Source organism: Peromyscus leucopus, chromosome 8b (genome assembly GCF_004664715.2).
Source record: "Peromyscus leucopus breed LL Stock chromosome 8b, UCI_PerLeu_2.1, whole genome shotgun sequence".
NCBI classification, from domain to species: Eukaryota; Metazoa; Chordata; class Mammalia; order Rodentia; family Cricetidae; genus Peromyscus; species Peromyscus leucopus.
The window spans coordinates 61,404,907-61,429,310 of NC_051086.1; the positions used below are offsets into that span (position 1 = coordinate 61,404,907).

The 24,404-nt window shown below is 47.4% G+C and overlaps 2 protein-coding genes and 1 long non-coding RNA gene across 3 annotated transcripts; 2 read left to right on the forward strand and 1 right to left on the reverse strand.

Annotated features, from left to right (window-relative positions):
- The first annotated feature begins 3,392 nt into the window (after window positions 1–3,392).
- On the forward strand, window positions 3,393–3,996 carry LOC114691599 (enhancer of rudimentary homolog). Its single transcript, XM_037200975.1, has one exon. The coding sequence runs from the start codon at window positions 3,482–3,484 to the stop codon at window positions 3,797–3,799; it is 318 nt and encodes a 105-aa protein (XP_037056870.1). The 5' UTR covers window positions 3,393–3,481; the 3' UTR covers window positions 3,800–3,996.
- Window positions 3,997–6,097: 2,101 nt separating this feature from the next.
- On the forward strand, window positions 6,098–6,860 carry LOC119086935. The gene is made up of 2 exons (XR_005090344.1): window positions 6,098–6,151; window positions 6,469–6,860. It is a non-coding gene; the product is annotated as an uncharacterized LOC119086935 (long non-coding RNA).
- Window positions 6,861–7,064: 204 nt separating this feature from the next.
- Eral1 (Era like 12S mitochondrial rRNA chaperone 1) lies at window positions 7,065–14,191 on the reverse strand. Its single transcript, XM_028866860.2, has 10 exons — window positions 13,889–14,191; window positions 11,901–12,028; window positions 11,443–11,520; window positions 9,777–9,823; window positions 9,543–9,604; window positions 9,274–9,386; window positions 8,941–9,189; window positions 7,954–8,103; window positions 7,758–7,838; window positions 7,065–7,654 (listed from the first exon to the last, which is right to left on the reverse strand). The coding sequence occupies exons 1-10, from the start codon at window positions 14,172–14,174 to the stop codon at window positions 7,532–7,534; spliced, it is 1,317 nt and encodes a 438-aa protein (XP_028722693.1). The 5' UTR covers window positions 14,175–14,191; the 3' UTR covers window positions 7,065–7,531.
- Between the last annotated feature and the right edge of the window lie 10,213 nt (window positions 14,192–24,404).

The following is a 24,404-nucleotide window of genomic DNA, read 5'->3' on the forward strand; positions in this document are numbered from 1 at the left end:
ACTTTTAATTCCTTATATCTAAAACACAACAGGAAAGCCAGACATGGCAACTCACACCTGTAATTCCACATCCTCAGAGGCTGAGGCTAAAGACGTCACAAGTTTGAGGACAGCCTGGACCACAGGGTGAAATACTGTCTTACAACAGTAACAATAAAATAAGATAAAACAAGGCCAGGTATGGGCTCATCCTGTAACCCCAGCACTGGCGGTACTGAGGTTCGAGATTTGTCATGAGTTGAAGGCCAGCCTGGGCTGCAATGTCTCAAAACACCAAAACAAAACACCGAACCCTCACAGACTGCTAGCTTCCTATAACCTAGGTAATCCAGAGGGAACTAGGAGTCATTCTCCCAGTAGTCTGTTTTCTTAGCGGGGTGGCTGCTGTGCCTCTGAGCTGTGTCTGCGCATGCGGGAAGTATGTACACGTGTACTTGAGTACTCTACAGGCATGTGTGCTTTCCTAGCATCTGTGCGAATCCATCCCACCTTCCTGATCTTTTAGGGCCATAGATTTCCTGACACTCCGGCAGCAGGCACTCTGAGGCTTCAAATGATTTGCCACCACTCTTCAGGCCTCAGTTTCCCCTCCTTTATAAATGAGGGACTTGAGCTCCATGACTTGCTTTTTGTTGTTGACGTGTTTGCTTGCTTTTCAGATTCCGTGCTATACCTAGGCTGGCCGTGAATTTTAAGCACTCCCAGCCTCCAGGGTGCTGGGACTGCAGTCACGCACCAGCAAAACCTGCTCCAACTCCATCATTTGAAAGGATTTTTGCAGATTTGATAAGGCTTTTGTGTGCTTTTGTGTAGAATTTTTAAATTGTCTTTAATTATGTATATGTATGTGAGCATGTCTCTATATAGTTATGTGCACATGATGGCACAGGTGTCCAAGAAGCCAAAGGCATCAGGTTCCACATAAGCCACCTAACATGGCTGCTTGCAACTGAACTGAGGTCCTCTGCAAGAGCAGCTCACGCTCTTTTTTTGTTCTTTGTTTTGGTTTTTGAGACAGGGTTTCTCTATGTAACAGTCCTGGCTGTCCCAGAACTCACTTTGTAGATCAGGCTGGCCTCCAACTCACAGAGATCCTCCTGCTTCTGCCTCCTGAGTGCTGGGATTGAAAGCGTGCACCACCACTGCCCGGCTGTGCAGCTTACATTCTTAACTGCTTAGACTTTCCACCCCAGATTTGACAGTTCTTAATTTCACTCAGTCTATTTACTTTGTTTTTTTTTGGATTTTTGTTGTTTTGTTTTGAGACTGTCTCCTGTAGCCTAGGCTGGCCTGGAATTCCTGCTCCTCCTGCCTCCACCTTGCAAGTGCTAGGGTAACAGACATGTTCTACCATGCCTAACTGATTGGTTTATTTTGGGTGCAGCAGGCAGTACTGAAGGCCTTGCACATGCTACTGTTCTCTACCACTCATCTATACCCCAGACATAGGCCAAGGACTGCATCTATGCTGGTTTTTGGACAGGGTCTTGTTATACAGCCATGGTTGGTCTAGAAATAGCTGTGTATCCCACTCTGACCTTGAACTTGTGACAATCTACCCGATTCAGCATTCCTAGTGCTGGGAACACAGGCATAGATTACCAGGCCCAGCTTTGACTTGTTTTTAGCCTACTCTGGTTTCAAACCGGCTATGTAGCCGGGGATAAGCTTGAGCTTCTGATCCCCCTGCCTCTACCTCTCAAGCGCTGGAGAAACAGCCCTGCACCATCATGCCCAGCTTAGTCTAAAGGCTTCTGAACAAATCTGAATAAGAGCGTAGAGTTTAAGGCTGCAGAGGCAGGGGTCAGAGCTGGCTGTCAGGAGAGGCCTGGACTGGCTCACGGCAGCCTCAGGAAGAAACTCCAGGACATGAAGCAAAGGCTGGTAGAATGAGGACAGGCCCAAGCACTCCCACGGTGTTTCCCTACCCCCATGCTCGCTGGTTATTATGTGACTTCCAGAAAGGGAGAGGGATTCTATTCCAGTTCCCTGTGGGGAGCTGGGGAGGCAGAGAAATGGAAGAGTAGGCATCAGGGAAGACAGACTTGGGTGGGGAAAGTGGCCTCGGTTCCCGCTCTGGCCCCTGCAGGCATGATAAGCAGGTGCTAGGCCCCTACTCTGATAGTATGGTCAGCTTATCAGGGAGCCCAGGCTATCTCGCCTAGGCCCAGACTCTGTTCTAGTTCCACACCCTGATCACAGAAGCCCCCGCCCATACTTACAGGTCATAGCCACAGAATCTCTGGCTGGCAGAGATATCTCTGTCCTCTCCTTCCAGGACCCCTCACTGCTCTCCCGTTCACCCCGAGACTGGGCCTCAGCACTGTGGTGGGTGGCATGAAGCTTGGCCCTGATGTAGGAAGCTTTCACTCCGTAAAGCTTGGCTGTCTGTGGGTCCTGGAGGAGAGCTGGCCTTAGGAGGGTCACAAGAGAGGAAGGAGGGTCACAGGGAGGCAGGAGCTGACCTGGCTAGAGCGTCAGTGGTGACAGCTTCTCACCTATGTATTTCTCACTTGATTCTCACCTCGTGGTGGAGCATGTAGCAGCCCTGATGCTCAGAGAAGAGCAACTGACCACCAGCCACACAGCTAGTGAGCCATAGGAGAGGAGGGAAGCAGGCTGCAGCATCCAGGGAGCTGGTCCACAGTCACCACAGACGTGGGCATCGGGAGCTCCCGTTTTAGATTTGAGGAAATGGAGGCTGAAGTTGGTCCTAAGTTATGGAGCCGGATGCAGTGAGCTGGGATGGTCACTGCTAAAGCTGGGCAAGCTCAGTGCTTCCTAAGTGTCTTCAAGAATATTCCATGGGAGCCAGGGATGGAGATGGATGCCTACCTATAATTCAGCAAGCGAAAGCAGGATCAAGTTACATAGGGAATTCTAGGACAGACTCGGACACACAGAAAGGATGAAAGAGGAGGGAGGGAGGGAGGGAGGAGGAAGTTCAGATTCATTCCCTGTGATCTCCTCCAGGAAGAAGCAGAGCAGACTTGGGTACTAACTTTCTCCAGCTCCTGTGGCTGGCATCGGTGCTGTTAAGAGTATTTTATCAAAGTGAGCCGGAAGCAAAAGCCTGTAATTCCAATGACTTGGGAGGCTGAGGCAGGAGGATTGAAAAATGAAGGCCTGCCTAAACTATACAGTGAGCTTAAATGACAGTCTGGGCAACTTAAAATAGGCAGTAAAAAGAGGGGTAGAGGATTGGCGATGTCGTTCAGTTGTCACAGTGCTTGCATACGTAAGGTTCTGGGCCCATTTCTCAGCACTGAATAAACTTGACAGTGATGAATGCCTGCAGCCCTTGCACTCAGAAATTAAGAGACGGGGGCTCAGAAGTTCAATGTCATCCTCAGTTACAAATGGAATTTAAGGCCACATGAGACTCTGTTTCAATAATAATAAGAGCAAGGCGGGCGTTGCGGCTGAGCTCGTGTGCGGCGGCAGCGGTGTTAGCGGCGGCTGCAGCAAAGCGTTTGGCGCGATGTCTCACACCATTTTGTTGGTACAGCCTACCAAGAGACCAGAAGGCAGGACTTACGCTGACTATGAGTCTGTGAATGAGTGCATGGAAGGTGTTTGTAAAATGTATGAAGAACATCTGAAGAGAGTGAATCCCAACAGCCCCTCCATCACATACGATATCAGTCAGTTGTTTGACTTTATCGATGATCTGGCAGATCTCAGCTGTCTTGTTTACCGAGCTGATACACAGACATACCAGCCTTATAACAAAGACTGGATCAAAGAGAAGATCTACGTGCTCCTTCGTCGACAGCCCAACAGGCTGGGAAGTAGTTGAGTTGGAAGCATTGGGGGCTGAGGGTGGGCTTGGAACAGGTGCATACAGTGTGCTGTAGTGAACATTTTGTATGATAGTAATCCTGTTTCCATTCTGTTACTAGAGCCAAGATTGAATGTATGACACGACAGTGAATGATCTTTTCATTCTGAAACCACCATTGCCCCTTTGCTCCTTTCCTTTCTTTTTTTTTTTTTTTTTTTTTTTGTTTTTTCGAGACAGGGTTTCTCTGTGTAGCTTTGCGCCTTTCCTGGAGCTCACTTGGTAGCCCAGGCTGGCCTCGAACTCACAGAGATCCGCCTGGCTCTGCCTCCCGAGTGCTGGGATTAAAGGCGTGCGCCACCACGCCCGGCTCCTTTCTTTTTTTACTTAAACATTTTTATGATAATTCAGAGAGAAAGTGGTCTTTGCCAGTTAAGGTTGGTTCCAGTCCTGGAAACTGTTTGCATCTGCTTTACAGCAGTGAGTGCACTAACCCTTTGTGGGGGTAGGGATGGTGACAAGCTTAGTTATGTCCTCTGGGAAAGTCTTAGTGAAAAATAAAAAATGTTCTGTAAAAAAAAAAAAAAAAAAAAAGAGCAAGGCACGATAGAGCACACGATTAACCCAAACACTCAGGAAGCAAAGCTGGCGGATCTCTGAGTTCCAGGCCAGTCAGGACAACGTAAGGAGACCCTGCCTCAAAAAACAAACAGGAGACGGTGTAGTGGCGCATGCCTTTAATCCCAGCACTCAGGAGGCAGAGCCAGGCGAATCTCTGTGAGTTCAAGGGCAGCCTGATCTACAAAGAGAGTTCCAGGACAGCCAGGGCTGTTACACAGAGAAACCTTATCTCAAAAACAAATAACCCCCAAAACAACAACAACAAAAAAAACAGGAGCCAGGTATGGTTTGCATGCCTTTAATCCCAGCACTCAGGAGGCAGAGATAGGCAGATCTCTGTAAGTTCAAAGCCAGCCTGGTGGACAGAGTGAGTTCCAGGACAGCCAAGGCTACATGGAGAGACCCTGTCTCAAAAACCAAAACCAAAACCACCACCACCACCAAAAGACTAGACAGAGGAGGTAACACTTACAGACCTGCAGAGAAAACAGTGCTAACTAGACGAGGGAAGATCATGCATAGCGGAGGCAGACCACACGCCTGTTCCTTGGCAGGAAACAGAACACCTCTGAAAAACCAAAAGGTTAGGTCTTTCCTCCCACCCCACCCCCACCCATCCTAATGCAGCTTGCACCTGCAAAGGAGGAAACAGGCCAGACTGTCTAGGATAAGAAAAGGGGGCGGAACATGCCCCAGAATGGGGTCTAAATGGCAGAGGCTCCGCTGTGGAGTGTCTCACCAGAAATCTCCCCTTCCCCACAGGGAGAGACCCAAATAGTGCCAGGCTCTCATTTTAAGTGTCTTGGGCTCTGAAGAACTGAGCCCCAGGCCCTTACACTGGCTCTCACAAGAGCTGGGAACTCAGGTGCTCTTCAGCTTCCCAGCAGAGTAACCTTCACCCAGGGGACCTTGCCAGAACAGTGGTGAACAAGCTTTGACTCTGCCCATCTAGTTCTAGTTTCTTGGGCTCAGCAAAAATACCAATTCTAGAATGGAAATTTAGGCTGAGAGGTCCACTGAGCTTGCTCCCTGATAGATTCTATATAGATCCAGCTGCCAGGACCCTCCCTGTCCTACACAGACTCAACGATTCCCAACCATCACCCAGAACAAAACAAGGCCTTTCAGCAGGGCTTCAACAAACAACTAAGCCCAGATGGATGGGGTGAGGGTTTTTCTACCTCCTAGAAGTGGGTAGGTAATTGGCTTCATGGGGTGGGGGTGAAAGTCACCCATTTAAAAGAATGGAGGCAGCCAGGCAGTGGTGGTGCACACCTGTAGTCCCAGCATTCAGATGGCAGAGGCAGGTGGATCCCTGTGAGTAGTTCGAGGCCAGCCTGATCTACAAAGTGAGTTCCAAGACAGCCAGAGCTGTTACACAGAGAAACCCTGTCTGGAAAAACAAACAAGCAGAAGTAAACAGAAGAATGGAGGCAGGGTGGAGGTGTGGTTCCAGGGACAGGGTTCTTAGCTAGTATGCATTAGGCCCTAAGTTTCAGCCCCAGCACAAACAAAAAACAGGTAACAAAGAAACCAACACGTTAAACAAAAAGGGAAAGGAGCCAGGGACTTGTTTCATGAAGCCAGCAGGGGAAGGGTTAAGAAGTAGGGCCTTCTAGAACCCGGGAAAAGCACCCCACCCAGGGGAGGAGCCAGAGGGTTAAAAGCCAAGCCACTTGAGCAAGAAGGAAGACACAGGGCGGGCTCCCCCTGCCCAGAGGCTTCCCCGGATTGAAGCTTCAGCCCCAGGTAAGCACTCCTTGGAATGGCTGCCCATCTGCTCACAGGTCTGCCCAGAGGGAACCTTCTGCCTCACTGTTTGTTTCTGGCTCTGCATCCCTGAGAGATCTGAATAGACCTTAGCTTCTTCCTCTAAGCCACCTGGGTCACCCCTGACTACAGAATCAAGGAGACGGTGCTCTGGGAGGGAGAGAGGAGCAAGGTGGTACAGGGTGTGTGTGTGTGTGTGTGTGTGTGTGTGTGTGTGTGTGTGTGTGTGTGTGTGTGTGTGTATGTGTCCAGCCTCGACTGATCCTGCCCCAATGTCCTGGCTCTCCATTCCACAGCTCTCTCCTCCAGGGCCTTGGCTGGGATATCATCATATACTGTAAGTTTGTGATGAGACACTACAGTATAGATGATGTACTAGTCTGGGTACCCCCAGCTCTAGAGCCTGCCTTGGAGGGCAGCAGAATGTTGAAGCCCGCGGGGCTCACTGCTCAGCCTATCAAGCCTCCTGACTGCCGTGGCACTTGGGGATGGCGAGGAAACCGTTACCATTACTGAGTTTAGTAATGGTAACGGTTCTCTTGCTGCTCCCAGAAACTGTGCCAAGAAGAGCTCATGACCCTGGTGCAGACTCCTGGAAGAAAGAGACCCAGGCTGACAAGAGAATGGGGCAGGGGAATGGGTACATTTTTTCCTCCCTATTCCAAAGAAATAAAGATAAGAATAAGAACACTTGTCATTTAACTTTATTAGCATCCACGGTTGGGTAGCAGGATGGTGTGGGAGGGATCAAGAACTTGGGTGAACAGGTGATCGGCACTATTTCATTTAAGAAACACAGGTTGAGCCAGATGGTGATGGTGCACGCCTTTAATCCCAGCACTCAGGAGGCAGAGGCAGGTGGACCTCTGTGAGTTCGAGGCCAGCCTGGTCTATATAGTAATAGCCAGCCAGAGTTATATGGCGAGAACCTTGTCTCAAAGGAAAAAAGAAAAAAGAAAAAGAAACATAGGTCCATATGTAACTTCAAGTTGAGGAACTTGGGGATGGAGAGAAAACTTTTCTTCCTACCAACAACTGGAAACTCAGGGCAAGAGTTTGGGTCAATGCTAGCAGGGGCGGGATGGCCCTAGTCCCACCATGGGGATGGACTTCTAAGACCTACACAGCCGAGACCCTAGGCCGAGGAACTACCTGAGAACGGAGCTGCGGCAGCTTCTTTCCTCCAGTGGAGAACATGGCTGGGCAGGCACTGTGCACACACAAGGCCAGCTGGCCCGCAGCCAGCCCGTGTCCACGGCCCTCGGCAGCCCTCAGACCCCCTCTGACAGAGGTAGCTCTACTCAGTCCCTCTGCCAGCAGTTTGAGCAGGAATGTCCTGGGAGTAGCAGCAGAGGACGGTCATTTGAGCAGTTTCACAGAGAGGCGGATGTGAACATCACAGAGGAAGATGTCCATGAGGTCTCGGCCCACCTCCTGTGCAATCTGGGCGATCAAGAGGCCCTTCTGACCAATCAGGATCCGCTGCAGTGGTGGAAAGAGGCACAGGGTTCTGCTCTGGCCTCACAGATGGAGAAGGGACCCAGGTAACACTGCTGCTGCCCCTCTCTGAGCCTCCCTCACTTACCACGTGAGATTCTTTGGGCACCAGAAGGTTCTGTTGGATCACCAGCTCCCCACTCGGTCCTTCCTCCCATACCACTGTCTTCTGCATAAGGAGACATCATGACCAGTCAGGCAGGCTCATCTCTCTGTCTCGTGGTACCCAACCGATCCAGGAGTGTGCCTGGTACACAGGCCCCGGGTCCTTCCACTGTCCACACCTGCTGCACACTGTAGGGCACCTCCTCAGGCAGGTACTCTAGGAGCTTCTCCCGGATTTTATTGGCACAGATCTCTTCAGGTGTCTGGCTGGTGAGGACTCCGCTGTGGAACTCCCAGGGTCCAGGCTTGGTCTGTGCCAGAAGGTATTGCTGTGGGTACAAAGGAAGAGCGGGCTCTTAACCCCATCAGTCCCCCCTCATTTATGCCTAATTCTAGAAGAAAATGGGCCTTTTTGATTAGGACAGGGCCTCATGTAGCCCCGAGCTGACCTTAAAATTGCTATATAACAGCAAAGGCTGGCGAACTCCTGATCCTACTTTACCCTGACAAGCCCTGGGACTATACAAGTGAGCTACCATACTGACTTTAATGCCCCCCCCTCTTTTTTAAAAGACAGGATCTCATGCAGATCAAGCTGGCCTTGTACACCCTAATTTGTTCAGGCTGGTCTTGAACTTCCAATCTTCCTGTCTCTACTTTCCTAAATGCTAGAATTTGAGGTGTGTACCACCATGTTGAGTTTATGTGGTACTAGAGATTGAATCCAGCACCTCTCATACATTAGGCAACCATTCTATCAACTGAGATACATTCCTGTTTATTTTTGGTCTCCTTATGTAGCCTGGCTGGCCTACAATTCACAAAGGAGACCAGTTGGCCTCAAACTGAATATCATTCCGCTTCTGCCTCCTGAGTACTGGGATAACAGGTGTGTGTCACCACAGCTGGCTGTTTTTGGTTTCCTGAGACAGGGTCTCATTGTAACTGAGCTCCTCTTGAATTCACTGTGTAGCTGAAAATGACCTTGATTTCCTGATCCTCCTGCCTTGGCCTCCCGAGTGTTAGGATTACAAGTATAAATGACGACAGCCAGATTTTTGTCTTGTCTTTTAAAAGACAGGATCGTAGTCTTATAGTCAGCCTGGTCTGGATGAGGCCTATTTTAACATGGCAGAAATGATGGGCTGTGGCAAAGGCTAGCTGACCTTTAATGTGTTCACATCCTTGTGGTTTAGTGCTGACAACATGAAGATCTCCTGGAAGTAGGGCCAGCCAGTTCTCTGAGAGTTTCTCACTGAGTGTGTATTTGGGTCGTCGGCTGCAGGGCTGGGGCTCTGGGCGCCGAGGCGTGAGTGCAAGGCCTGCTTGATACTGAGTTTCTTGCCATTGACCACACCTTCAGTGAGGGCTGCCGTCAGCTCCAGGAGAACTGACTTCTGCTTCAGGCAATCTACCTGGAGATGGGGGAGGAGCAAAGGACATGGTGAGAGAGACGGGACCTTGGAGGGAAGACTCTTCCTCAGGCGGGCAGCACTTACCTTGTTTAAGACGAGGATGCTGGGGACCTGGGAGAAGTGGGTCAGACACTGCAGCACCTGGGGGCTTAGCTGGCTCCTGGTCCACTTGTCTGACACGTCCACAAGAACCACAGCTAGAAGTGGCGGGGCAGACAGAAACACAGACCGTGACCTCCTTCCCGTTCCACAACAAGTTCCAGGCCAGGGCTTCTGGCCAGACCCCAGCTCCCAAACTCCCAAGGATGAAAGGCTCTGTACATAGGGCTTAAGTTTTTTAGTTTGAGTCTAACCAAGATCAGCAGATTCCATGCTCTTCCATGGGTCTTCCAACAAAGACAGCTCCAAATGGTGCCTGCAGGACGAATGTATTAGTCAGGAAGGGTCATATGACTGATCAACTCTTATGAGGAATGGGGTGTAATTGGGAAAACCCCAGCTCCTATGAAGTAATAGCCCCTCCTCTTTCTTATCACCCCCCCCCCCAAACACACACACACACACACATCTGCTCGCACAGCTAATACCTCTTCTGTTTAACAGGACTGATGATGCCAGGTGTGTCAAGCAGAATCTAGAATCAGAAGAGATACCCACAGGCCCCAAAAGGAAAAGATTTTTTTAATAGATTAGTGAAGAGAATGCCCCTGCCCCCGACTTTAGGTTCTAGTATTCAACCCAGGGCTTTATACATATTAAGTAAGTATTCTAACACTGAATCTGCAGAGTGACAAGAGGCTTTTTATTTATTTATTTTGCCAGGGTCTCACTGTGTAGTCCTGGCTGTCCTGGAACTCACTATGTGGAACAGGCTGGCCTTCAACTCATAGATCCACCTGCCTCTGCCTCCTAAGTGCTGGGATTAAAGGTGTGCACTACTAGAGAAAGGCCATCTTTGATATTAGCATCCTGCCTTTCCTTCATGGGCAAGCTGTTGCTGACTTTAGATTTTTTTACCCTTTGGCATTGTCTTAATGTTACATGGGACCCCAAAGAAAGCAGGTGATCATGGATAATAAAGGATGAATGTGGGAGATGAGGCCTGTTGCAGAATACTTGGGTAGGACCCAGGAAGCCCTGGGTTAGATTTCCAGCACTGCACAAAATAAAAATCACAAAACCAGAGTTCAATGTTGAATTATGCTTTATTTAGTCAAGTGAGGTGTCACACTCCTATAATCCCCGCACTTAGGAGGCAGAGGCAAGAAGATCATTTCAAGTTTAAGGGCAGATTAGCCTACAAATTGAGTTCAGTGCCAATTAGGGCTACATGGTAAGACCTTGTCTCCAAAAGGGAAAAAAAAAGTTTCAGAGCTGGGCATGGTGGTATCTCTTATATCCCAGCACTTGAAAGAGGGAGTAGGCAGGAAGATCATAAATTCAAGGTAATCTCTGGCTATACAGAGGAGCAACCTGGGTTACATGGGACTGTCACAAACACAAAGGATGGGATGGTTCAGTGGGTAAAGGCACAGGCTGCCAAGGCTGATAACCTAGTTTTGATGCCAAGGACTTACAAGATAGAAAAAGGAAAGTGCCTCCTAAAAGTTGTCCTCTGACCTCCATACAAACACCAAGGCACATGAGCACCCACACACATATAAATAACTTCAGAATAGATGGCAAAAGAGGGGAGGGAGAGGGAGAACTATATGGAGCCTTAAGGGAAGTCCTAGCCAGGCAGTGGTGGCGCATGCCTTTAGTCCTAGCACTCAGCAGGCAGATAGGCGGATCTCTGTGAGTTCAAGGCTAGTCTGGTCTACAGAGTGAGCTCCAAGACAGCCAGAGCTACACAGAGAAACCCTGTCTTGAAAAGAACAACAACAACAACAGAAAGGGGTGGCGGGTGGGGTGGGTGGGGTGGGGGTGGGGGGTATCCTCTATACATTCTTTTTTTTTTTTCCCCATTTCTTTAGGGTTTTTTTTTGTTGTTGTTGTTTTGTTTTGTTTTTGTTTTTTGAGACAGGATTTCTTTGTGTAGCCCTGGCTATCCTGGAACTCACTTTGTAGACCAGGCTGGCCTCAAACTCAGAGATCCACCTGACTCTGACTCTGCCTTGGGAGTGCTGCGATTACAGGTCTGTGTCACCACCACCACTGCACTGGGCTGAACCATCATTTTTTAAAAGGCTAAGGTAAGAGAACAGCTTAGCTTTACTATATCCTGTCTGCAGAACTTCTGCAGGTACCTACCACCTGGGCCTCCTTCTCTGTGATGACCCCTAGAGCTTGGCATCGAGTGGTGTGCACCTTCTTGGAGACAGGAAACACCTTCCAGGAAGAAAGAAAGAAGTCCCAGTGAGATTCTAGATCCCTCCCAGGCCATCCACCCAGGCAAAGCAAGATGTGAATAAAAAAAATGAAACAAAAAGATACAAAAGGGCGTAGGGAGACTGGAGAGATGGTTCAGTGGTTAACAGAACTGAATGCTCTTCCAGAGGACCTGAGTTCAATTCCCAGCACCCACACGGCAGCTCACAACTGTCTGTAACTCCAGTTTCAGAGGATCCAACAATCCTTTCTGGCCTCTGTGGGCAGAGGACAGACAAGGAGTACACAGACATATATGAAGGCAAAACACCCATACACATAAAATAGTGAAATGTGTAAAAGGGAGGTGTAGGGGTTGGGAAGATAAAAGTGTGGCATACTTTACGACCCAGCAGCTGATTGGAGAGTGTTGACTTTCCTGCATTTGGGGCTCCCAGGAGGACCACTCGGAGGACCCGTGGATTCTCAGGCATGTCAGGAGTGTGGACCAACAGCAGATTCTGCTCATCTATGTCAGGATGGAACAGGAATGATATATTGGAATCTAGACTCTATTAGATACTCAGCTCTGATACTCAAGGAGGAAATCAAGATAAAAGATTAGTACACCAGACTGCAGCCACCCATTCCTAACTTTGAGATTAGTTTGGCATTTAATTTTATTTGATTTCTCAGGTTATCTAACCTCTCTAAGCCCCCTGGTTTTCTCATATGTGATGTGGAATCACATTAACATTATCTATGAATAACTTCTTTTTCACAATGACAACTGTGTAAAAAAAAATTGTTCAACATAGGTTGGGCATTGTGATACATACACACTTGTAATCAAACCCTTGAGAGGCTCAAACAAGAGTGGATTACTTTTGAGCCCCAGGCCAGCCTGGGCTATATAACTAGACCCTGTCTCAAAAAACAAAACAGCCTCACTAAATTACAATGGAGAAGCAGCACTTTATAAAATGGATATGGCTGGGCAGTGGTGGTGGCACACACTCTCAATCCCAGCACTTGGGAGGCAGATCTCTGTGAGTTTGAGGTCACTCTGTAGAGAGTGAGTTCCAGGACAACCAGGGCTACACAGAGAAACCCTGTCTTGAAAAACTGAAATAAAGCCGAGCAGTGGTGGTGCACACCTGTAATTCCAGCATTTGAGAGTTGATCTCTGTGAGTTGGGGACAACCTGGTCTACAAAGCAAGATCCAGGACAGCCAGAGCTATTACACAGAGAAACCCTGTCTCTCAAAAAACAAAACAAGCTGGGCAGTGGTGGCACACGCCTTCAATCCCAGCACTCGGGAGGCAGAGGCAGGCGGATTTCTGTGAGTTAGAGGCCAGCCTGGTCTACAGAGTGAGATCTAGGAAAGCCACAAAGCTACACAGAGAAACCCTGTCTCAAAAAACTTAAAAAAATAAAAAATAAATACAATAAAATGGATGTGGTAGCTCACACTTGCAATCCCAGCATGCAGGAGTCTGGGGATAGTGAGCTCCAGGTTATCATGGGCTACAGTGAAATTCTGTCTCAATGTCCCCTTCCAAGAAAAATAGCACTTTATTTCTCTAGTAGCATTGACTGGAGTCTGGTAGGAGACAGTTAACTGCAATACGGTATCATAAGGAGAGACTGAGAAACTCTGCAGAACCTTCATAGCAGCATTAGTAGGGTGCCTGTCAGCTGAAGAAATTTCTGGAACTGGAGATCCTCCTGCCTCTACCTCCCCAGTATGGGGACTACAAGCATGCACCATGACTACACCTAACTCAATATAGTGTCTTAACAAGTAGATGGGGCTCAACACTCATTTATTGGGTCTACACTCTGCTTGCCATGTGGGGACACAGGGAGAAAACTTGGTCTTGCCCAATGATCTTTCGTGACCATTACTGACTGTGACCAACATAGGTTTCTTCACATTCTTAAACTCTTGTTGTTGTTGTATTTATTTATTTGTGTTGGCGTAAGCTTATGTAAGTCATAGCACTTTCTAGAGTTGGTTCTCTCTTTCCACCATACGGGTCCCAAGGATTGCTCAGCTTGTCAAGCAACAAGAGCCTTTATTTGCCAAGTTATTTCCCTGGCCCTCATTCTCAAACTCTTTAATAGCCGTCGCTCTTTGAACTCAGATTTATTTTCCATTAAATGAGAGAGGCTAAACTGATATCCCCAGAGTCAGAGAGATTTAAACCAGGCCACAGGACTACCTACCACTGCTAAAACCACCAGAGGCTGGTTATGGTTAACACCTGTAATCCCAACACTCTAGCGGCTGGAGCAGGAAGATCCGAGTTCCAAGCCAGACTGGGCTACCCGGGGAGACCTGTCACAAAACAGAACACCCGCAACCAACATGACGGAGCCCTTTACCTCTGTGCACCGACACGGCGGGGACCCTGGGAGCTAACGGACTGTCGTCAGGCTGAGGGAATCCAAGGATGCGGTCCAAGGCGGAGCCCTGGCCGTAACGACTAGGGGCCGAGGCCAGGAGGGGACCAGAGAAAGCGGCGCCCACGACACAGGACACGCACCTCGCCTGGTTACCTAGAAGCGAGCCGGGCGGGGTCGCCCACTCCCTCCCGGCATGCGGGCCCAGCGGCCGGGCCCCCAACCAAGACCGAACTAGGCCAGCGCAGTACCGTCTGGGCGCAGCCATCTTGCCGCAATGCACTCTGGTACCGACCAGAAGTGCACCACGATTGGGCCGTCGGGCTCGCAGACCGACCGACCGGAAGAAGAAAACTAGATCCGCCCAAACAGAACTGAGGCACCCGGGAGATCCAGGGAGGGGCAGGGCGAGACTTTGTGCAGAGGCTAAGGAAAGGCAAAAATGTGATGTATCTGTCGTCTGCGTGAGTATAACGGTCGCCTTGGACTCTCACACCATCATTTCTCCTTCTGCCAGAGCGTTGGAAAGGAGCTTTTTAGCCCTGACTTCTGATTGACTACGTTCCTCGGGAAGCCAAGCCGCCGAAACCGTCCTTCTGGCGCCGCAGGAGCAGACACTCTCGAGATACTAAGAGTGGACGTGGGGAAAGGGCCCTAGGCCGCATTTCACAGCAAAGTTTTTTATTTTTTAATTTTTTTATTATTTCATGTATCTGCGTCTGTGCACCATATGTGTGCTTGGTGCTCAAGAAGGCGGTAAGCCTCTATGTGGTCGCTGGGAATCGAACCTGGGTCTTTCACAACAAGAAGTGCCCTTAGCCACTGAGCCAACTCTCCAGCCCAGGATTTTTATTTATTTATTTTTTTTTTTAGTGCTTTCTAACCTCAATCCTGCAGGATCCTTTTTTATTTCCTCTTTAGTTGTGTTTTACCTGGGTGTGGCAGACTTAGAATTAACTGTAACTATGTGAAACTCCATAACCAAAAAGCTACTCGGGGAAAAGAGTTTATTTGGCTTACATATCTTGAATTACAATTCACTGAGGGAAGCCAAGGAAGAAACTCAAACCAGGCAGGAACCTGGAGGCAGGGAGCTGATGCAGAGGCCATGGAGGAGTGCTGCTTACTGACTTACTCCTCATGGCTTGCTGAACCTGCTTTCGTTCCTTCTTTTTTCTTTTTTGGCGTTTTCGAGATAGGATTTCTCTGTGTATCCCTCGCTGTCCTGGAACTCATTCTGTACACCAGGTTGGCCTTGAACTCAGAAATTGGTCTCTGCCTCCCGAATGCTGGGATTACAAGCTTGCTCCACCATCACCTGGCTCAGCCTGTTTTCTTTCTTTTGTTTTTTGAGACACTGTTTCCTCTGTGTAGCTTTGTCCTTTCCTGGAACTCACTTGGTAGCCCAGGCTGGCCTCGAACTCACAGAGATCACAGAGATCCTCCTGGCTCTGCCTCCCGAGTGCTGGGATTAAAGGCTTGCACCTGTTTTCTTACAGCATCTAGGAACACCAGCCCAGATGTGGCACCACTCATAATAGGCTGGATCCTCCCACATCAATCACTAACTAAGGAAAATGCTGTGCAGGCTTGCCTATAGTCCAGTCTTATGGAGGTAACTTCTCAGTTGAGTTTTCCTCCTCTGAGATGACTCCAGCTTGTGTCAAGTTGACATAAAACTCGCCAGCACAGGATGCTTTTCGAAATTTGCACCTTTGTGGTATGCTAGCCCTCTGTTAAGGAGTGGTGCTGTGGAAGCCATTTCTTTTGAGCAGTAGACTGTATTTACCTCCTTAAATATCAGCTCCTATCTAGTCTCTGAGGCTAAGTCTTTCTGGAGGAAAATGAACAATAACAAAAACAGAAGCAGGCTGGAGAGATGGCTCAGAGGTTAAGAGCACTGGCTCCTCTTCCGGAGGTCCTGAGTTCAATTCCCACAACCATCTGTAATGAGATCTGGTGCCCTCTTCTGGTCTGCAAGAATTTAAAAAACAAACAAACAAACAAACAAAAAAAAACAAAAACAAAAAAAAAAACGCAGAAACAAAAGCAAAGCAGGTTGAAAGCAGGTTGCTGGATGTGGTGGAGCATTCCTGTAACCCCAGTATTTGGGAGGTGGAGGCAGGAGGATAGGGATGTTCAAGGGGGAGTGGGGGAACCTGGCATGTTAGATCGTTAATCCCAGGAGTTAGGAGGCAGAGGCAGGGTAATCTGTGTGAGCTGGCAGTCAGCTTGGTCTAATATCAAATCCTGGGCAAGCCAGCACTACCTAGTCAGTTCTAGGCCAGCCAGGGCTACACAGTGAGACCCTGTCTCTAGAGAAATAAAGCAAAGTACAATAAAAACAAATGGCGGGGGAGAGGGATCAGCTGATCGGTGCAGATGCTTGCTGCACAGGCTTGATTTGAATTCCAACCCTAGAGCCTACCGTCAAGGTGAAGAGGATTGGCTCCTGAAAGTTGTCCTCCCATTTCATAACACAAAGAGGGGGAGCGGGAGAGGGGAGAGGTTTTCAGGTAGGGATCAGGGATGTAGCCCAGTTGGTTGAGTCTTTGCCTAGCATGCAGGAGGGCCTCGAAGGAAGGAGGGAGGAGCGGAGAGAAACGGTGAAGCTGCTTAGCCTCCTAGGAGCTCCCAGGATGACACAGCAGTCAGAGGAACTGAACTTGACCATCGTGGGTTTTGCGCCCTGGAGCTACCCTCCTCCTTTCAAGCCTCTTAGTCAGCCTTGCCTGTCTCCACCACCCTTTCACACCTGTGCTAGTGATTAGTCAGTCAAAAGTATTTTTTTTTTTTTTTTTTTGGAGCTGAGGATCGAACCCAGGGCCTTGCACTCTACCACTGAGCTAAATCCCCAACCCAGTCAAACTCTTGAAACTGTAAGACACATCTTTCAGGGACTGGAAAGATGAGAAATTATGAAGCATCTACTACATAGAAGCACTGCAGGGTGCTGGGGATGCATCAGCTAATGAAATGGACAAAAATTCCTACTGTGTAGCCAGGCGGTGGTGGCACACACCTTTAATCCCAGCACTCGGGAGGCAGAGGCAGGCGGATCTCTGTGAGTTTGAGGCTAGCCTGGTCTACAGAGTGAGTTCCAGGAAAGGCGCAAAGCTACACAGAGAGACCCTGTCTCAGAAAAAAAAAAAAAAAAAAAAACAAACCAAACAACAACAAAAAAAATTCCTACTGTGAGATTCCCATGTAGATAGAGGTCCTGAGCCCTACATCTGTGTGTGTAGTCTGACAGGAGGTTGCGGTACATCAGCACTGTGCTTTGGTGAAAACCTGAATGAAATGTATTTAAGAGAAAGAAGGGAGATGCAGTTGGAGCTGGAGTCGAGCTAGGTGTGGTGGCTGGCACACATTTCTAATTTCTGCAGTTGGGGATCTAAGACAGCAGGATTTCTATGAGTTCAAGGGAATCCTGGACGACATAGTGAGTAGAACCCTCTGCAAAAAAAGGAGGGAAAAACAGCTCCCTCCCTGAAAACCCACAAACCTACGGCCTGGGGATGTGGCTCAGGTGGTAGAGTATTTGTCTATAAAGCACAAAACCCTGGGTTAGATTCCAGCACCACATAGGAACATACCTCTAATCCCAGCACTCAGGAGAATCAGAATTTCAGCATCGTGTTCAGCTACAAAGAAAGTTCAAGGCCAGTCTGGGATACTTGAGATCCTCTCATCTATATAACTATCTATCTATCTATCTATCTATCTATCTATCTATCTATCTATCTATCTATCTATCTAAGCTGTTGTTGTCCTTGCTTGTTTTTGTTTTTTTAAAGACAGGGTTTCTCTGTTTAACAGCCCTGGCTGTCCTAGAACTTTCCCTGTAGACCAGGCTGGCCTCAAACTCATAGAGATCTTCCTGCCTCTCCCTCCCAAGTGCTGGGATTAAAAGCATGTGCCACCACTGCCCAGCAAGACCTTATCTTTTTTTTTTTTTTATGGTTTTTCGAGACAGGGTCTCTCTGTGTAGCTTTGTGCCTTTCCTGGAACTTGCTTTGTAGACCAGGCTGGCCTCGAACTCACAGAGATCCACCTGCCTCTGCCTCCCGAGTGCAGGGATTAAAGGTGTGTGCCACCAATGCCCACCAAAGACCCTATCTTTAAAAAAAAAAATGAGCTGAGCAGCTTATACTTGTAATTACAATTTCAGTACTGAGGAGGCTGAGACAGGAGAATCACCATGAGTTTGAGGCCAGCCTAGGCTGCAGAGTGAGCTCCAACCCATGCTGAGCTACCTAATGAGACAGCCCTCAACACCACACACACTCACACTTGTATTTGCTGATGGCAATGACTCAGTATACAGAGAAAAAAGCAGGACAGGCTTCTGAAGGTGGAGAGAACCAACTGGCCAGGCTGTTGTTAAAGGAATGGTGTCCAGAGACTCTCACTGACGTAGAATTGACAGAACCAGAAAAGCCAAATTAACTGATGGTTTGCAAATGCAACCAGCTTCCAGCTTTCTCTTCTGTTCATGAAAGAAACAGCCTTTTAGGAACATTATATTCTGGGTGTTCTCTGGGCATATGGATGCCCGGAGAACAAGATGCTAATGAATATGGGGGACAACCAGCAATTAGAAAAACGTGAATCTTCTTGGACAGACAGGTAGGGGAAATACTATCACAGCTGCTATTTGGGGAAGGGAAAAGTTCAGGTCAAAGATAGTAAGTAGCCGGGGGTGGTGGGGTAGTCCTGCTATACCAGAAATATGGATACTGAGGCAAAGATTTCTGCAAGCTTGAGGACAGCCAGAGCCACATATCAATTACCAGGCCAGCCAGGGCTACACAGTGAGACTCTGTCCCTCACCTCCAAAAGTAGATAAATGACAGCATGCAAAGTCAGCCAAAGAACACATAGTAAGTACTTCTGTGCTAACAGATAAGACTACAGAAGACTCCCAGGAATGACAGAGTTTTAAGTTAAATGAGTCAGTGTCTAAGTGATTAGTTTTTTTTTTTTAAAGATTTATTTATTTATTATGTATACAGTATTCTGCCTGCATATGTCCCTGCAGGCCAGAAGAGGGCACCAGATTCCATTACAAATGGTTGTGAGCCACCATGTGGTTGCTGGGAGTTGAACTCAGGACCTCTGGAAGAACAGTCAATGCTCTTAACCTCTGAGCCATCTCTCCAGCCCTATTTTTTAAGATTTTTTTTTTTTTGGTTTAATTTTTTTTTTCCTATGTAGCCTTGGTTGTCCTGGAACTAACAGAGATCCGCCTGCCTCTGCCTCCCTAGTTCTAGGATTGAAGTCATGTGCCACCATGCCTAGCTTGTATTTATTTTAGTTTTAATCATGTATGTATGTGCCACATGTCTGTAGGTATCCAGAGAGGCCAGAGGTGTCCAATCTCTTGCAGCTGGAGTTACAGGCAGTTGTGAGATGCCTGTTGTGGGTGCTGGGAACTGAACTGAGTTCCTTTTGAAAGAAATACATGCACTTAAACTCTAAACCATCCTATTTTTTTTTTCAGTGCTGGGGACTGAACGCAAGATTTCTCAAATATTATGCCAATATTTTCCCACTGAGTTACATCCCTAAAGATTTCCTTTTTTCTCCCTTATTCTCTCCTCAACTTTTTTCTTTCCTTTTTGAGATAAGGTCTTGCATTGTAGCCCAGACTGACCTGGAACTCACTATGTAGCCCAGGCTAGACTCAAATCTGCAGAGATCCTCCTGTCTCAGTCCCCTGAGTTTTGGAATTATAGACATATGCCACTGTTAGCCATGGACAGACCGACCATTTTGTCCCTCAACTCCATTTTGGTTGAACTGTGACAACTCTGGTAACTACAGTCATTTGGTTTCTAGAAATAAACTAACTTGTTTCACTAGATTCTGCCAGATTCTTTTTTTTTTTTTTTTTTTTTTTTTTTTTGAGACAGGGTTTCTCTTTGTAGCTTTGGAGCCTTTCCTGTATCTCACTCTGTAGCCCAAACTGGACTTGAACTCACAGAGATCCGCCTGGTTCTGCCTCCCAAATGCTGAGAGTAAAGGTGTGCACCACCACCACCGCCCAGCTTTCTGCCAGATTCTTGATTGCCCTGCCCACAGACACCAAGTAATAGCCAGGCAGGGAAGATATTCATTGATAACTGCCTACTCACTGAGCCAGGCATTGTGCTATGTGCCTTTAATACAAGGCAGGCGGGTCTCTATGAGTTTCAAGGTCTGTCTACATGGCTGATTCTAGGTCAGCCAAAGCTACACAGTGAGACCTTGTCTCAAAACAAAACACCTTACTCACTGGTTACCCAGCAATGGCCATCTGAGACCATAGAAGGAAACTTCTTTCCTGTCCCCTTCCTTTCTGCCTCCTAACTACATCAGCTTCTAGTGGGACTTACAGCTTCCGCTCTGACTTTTTTTTTGTTGTTGTTTCTCTGTGTAGCTTTGGCACCTTTCCTGGAACTCACTCTGTAGCCCAGGCTGGCCTTGAACTCACAGAGATCCGTCTGCCCCTGCCTCTCAAGTGCTGGGATTAAAAGCATGCATGCGCCGCCGCCGCCACCACCCAGCCTGCTCTGACTCTTACAACAATCCCCATCTGCCTATTTGTTTTCCCCCAATAAAGGCCGGCACTGGGCACTGTCTTTTTTTTCCCCAAGACAAGGTTTCTCTGTGTAACAGCCCTGGCTGTCCTTGAACTCACTCTGTAGACCAGGCTGGCCTAGAACTCACAGAGATCTCTCTGCCTCTGCCTCTGCCTCCCAAGTGCTGGGATTAAAGGCATTTGCCATCACCGCCTGGCTGGCCTGTACAGTCTTTGAGTCCCTCGTTCCCTTGTTTATTTTTCCTTCTCACTGACCTTTCAGCCACTACACTGGCTTGTGTATTTGAGATGGTATCCTGTGGCCCAGGCTGGCTTCCAATTTCATGTGTAGCCAAATAGAGACTGGCTTCAATTCCTCGTTCTGTTTTCACTCTGAGTTCTGGGATTACAGGGGTGTGATTTGTGCAGCAAGGATTTTTGCTGTTGTTCATTTACAGTGCTGGATGGAACTGAACCTAGGACCTCCTGGATGCTAGCCAAATGCCCTATCACTAAGCTACATTCTAAGCTCTCGCCCCTCCCACCCCCTGTGATTAAAGGCATACTCCACCAACCCCAGCTATTGCTTATGAGACACACTACTGCAAACTGGTCTTATAGTCACTATGTTGCTAAAGCTGACTTTGAACTACTGAGCCTCCTGCTTCTACTTCAAGTGCTGGGAATATAGTCCTACACTACTATGTCTGGTTTATTCCGTGCTGGGAACAGAACTCAGGATTTCATGGAGGCTAGGTGAATGGTTTACCAACAGAGTTATATTTTAAGGTACTGATTCTTTTATTTTAAGAAAAGGTTTCAGGGGGCTGGAGAGATGGCTCAGAGGTTAAGAGCACTGGCTGCTCTTCCAGAGGTCCTGAGTTCAATTCCCAGCAACCACATGGTGGCTCACAACCATCTGTAATGAGATCTAGTGCCCTCTTCTGGAGAGCAGGCATATATGCAGACAGAACACTGTATACATAATAAATAAATAAATCTTAAAAAAAAAAAAAAAAAGAAAGGAAGGAAGAAAGAAAGAAAAGAAAAGATGGCCTGGACAGATGGCTCAGAAGTTAAGAGTACTGACTGTTCTTCCAGAGGTTCTGAGTTCAATTCCCAGCAACCACATGGTGGCTCACAACCATCTGTAATGAGATCTGGTGCCCTCTTCTTGCCTGCAAGGATACATATAGACATTACACTGTATATATAATAAATAAATAAATCTTTAAAAAAAAGAAAAAAAGAAAAGGTTTCAGGCAAGGCTGGCACATGGGAGGCAGAGGCAGGTGGATTTCAAGTTGGTGGCCAGCCTGGTCTACAGAAAAAGTTTTAATAGATATGTATGTCCCTTAGATCCTGGTTGACCTATACACTGATTATAAAGCCAGAAATCCTAGGTTTGATTTTTAGCTTGTTTATTGTATTTATGTAGAGATAGGGTCAGGGTTGAGAAAATAGTTTATAATGGCCTTGAACTTGCTATATAGCTAAAGATGACCTTGAATTTTGGATTTTCCTGCCTCTACCTGGGGCTTCATTTTTTTTTTTTTTGTTGTTGTTGTATGACTCTGAGCAGGAAAAGTCTCTCTTAACTTCAGTTTATTCCTCTTTAAGATGAGGATAGTGATAGTACCTTCATAGAATTATTATGATTAAGAGAATTGGCACATAGCCTGAGTGCTAGTGCATACTTGTAATTCCAACACCCATGAGGCAGAGGTGGGAGGGACTACTCCTAAGTGTTAGTCCAGATGCTGGGTGTTACTATTTCATGTCCTCTGCTGGACTGTAAGTTCAATGAGGACTGAGTCTGTATATAGTATTTACTGCCCTGTCTAGTGTGTAGTGAAGATTAGGTATGCTGTATGTGCTTTGAGACCCAGCTGGCCTGAAAACTCCCTCAACAGACCAAGCTGGTCTTGAGTTGGTGGTGATTCTCCAGCGTCTTTCCCCCTCCCCCTAGTTGTGTGGCCCTATGTCTAGCTTCATAATAAATACTTACTACTCTTATCTTGTTGTTGTAATTTTGAAACAGGCGCTCATTCTATAGCCCAGGCTGGTCTTGAACCTGTGATCCTATTGCCTTGGTTTCCTGAGTGGTTTGTTTGTTTGTTTGTTTTCCTTGAAATAGGGTCTGGCTATGTAAATCAGATGGGCCTTGAATTCAATGTGTAGCCCAGGAAGCCTTACACTAATGATCCTCCTGACTCAGCATTCTGAATGTGGGATTTCAGGCTGCTTGTGAAATTCAGGTTGGAGCCCCCAGGTAAACTTCTTGAGCCTTTTCATCTCTGACTGAGTTCTATGTCCATCCTAAAAACCCCTGTAGCCTTGAGAATGTTGCATACTGGTTGGCTTGGATGTATCTTAGAGATACTGATTGACTTAGGTCTGGGTTATGTTCTCTATTCTTGGAAGTAACTCCATACGGTCTGGTAGACTGTGTTGGCACAGGTCTATAATCTCAAAACTCAGGGGGCAGAGTAAGAGAATTAAAATTTCAAGGCCTGGGCTGGAGAGATGGCTCAGAGGTTAAGAGTACTGGCTGCTCTTTCAGAGGTTCTGAGTTCAATTCCCCACAACCATATGGTGGCTCATAACCATCTATTATGAGATATGGTGCCCTCTTTTGGCCTGCAGGCATACATGCAGGCAGAACACTGTATATATAATAAATAAATCTAAAAAAAAAAAAAAATTCAAGGCCAGTTTGGACTATACAGTGAGACCTGGTTTTGAAAAAAAAAAAAAAGCCAGCTGGGCTGTCATGATGCACACCTTTAATCCCAGCACTCTGGATGAAGAGGCAGCAGATCTGGAGTTTGAGGCCAGCCTAGTCTACATAGTGAGTTCCAGGACAGTCAGGACTACACAGAGAAATCTGGTCTTGAAAACAAAAACAAAAACAAAACAAAACAAACAAAAAACAATTACAAAGAAAAAAGTCCAAGAGGAGGGGTTGGGGATTTAGCTTAGTGGTAGAGTGCTTGCCTAGCAAGTGCAACGCCCTTGGTTCGGTCCTCAGCTCCAAATTAAAAAAAAAAAAAAAAAAGTCCAAGAGGATGAAATGATTCAGTAGCTAAGAGCACTTGCTGCTCTTGCAGACTACTAAGCTTGGCTCCTAGCATCTACGCCCAGGGGCTTACAGATGCCTGTATATATATATCTTTAGGAGATCTGACCCCCTCTTTTGGCCTCTGTGGTCATGTACACACACACACACACACACACACACACACACACACACACACACGCACACACGCACGCACGCACAAACACAAACACAAAAATAAATCTTTCAGAATTTTGTTAAGAATTAAGAATTAAAAACATTTTATGTGTATTAGTGTTTGGTCTGCATGCATGCATATACACCCCATGAGCAGTGCAGTGCTGGAGGCTAGAAGGTGTTGCTGAGCCTGAGACTAGAGTTACAGACCTATCAAGTGAAATATTGGTGCTGGGAACCGAACCTAGGTGATCTGGAAGAGCAGCAAGTGCTCTTAACTGCTGAACTTTCTCTCCAGTCCCCAAATAAAATCTTTTTTAAAGAAAAAAATTCAAGCTGGCCAAGGTGGCCCACACCTTTAATCCTAGCAGGTGGAATGCAGAAACAGCCTAGTCTACATAGTGAGTTCAGGCCAACCAAGGCTACATAGTGAGACCCTGTCTCCAGTAATAACAACAACACTTCAAGTAGATCTGAATGTGATGTAATCTAGCACTTGGGAAGCAGAGGTAGGAAGATCACTGCAAATTCAAGGTCAGCCTGTTCTACATAGTGAGGTCTAGACCAGCAGAGGCTATCCCATCTTGAAAAAAAGGGGAGGGGGAATGAAGATGGAGCTCAGTTGGCAGAGTGTTTGCCTAGCATGCATGAAGCTTTGTGTTCAAACACCAGCCCCAACAAACAGTGTGTGGTTGTGCATG

Bases quoted from the DNA above. Each gene is read 5' to 3' on its own strand.
- LOC114691599 (XM_037200975.1), top strand. From the start codon at position 3,482: ATGTCTCACACCATTTTGTTGGTACAGCCTACCAAGAGACCAGAAGGC.
- Eral1 (XM_028866860.2), bottom strand. From the start codon at position 14,174: ATGGCTGCGCCCAGACGGTACTGCGCTGGCCTAGTTCGGTCTTGGTTG. The intron at 9,605-9,776 runs GTATTAGCTGTG...TTCGTCCTGCAG, and splicing joins AGTCCTGTTAAACAGAAGAG to GCACCATTTGGAGCTGTCTT. The intron at 9,387-9,542 runs GTTAGACTCAAA...CGCCACTTCTAG, and splicing joins CATGGAATCTGCTGATCTTG to CTGTGGTTCTTGTGGACGTG.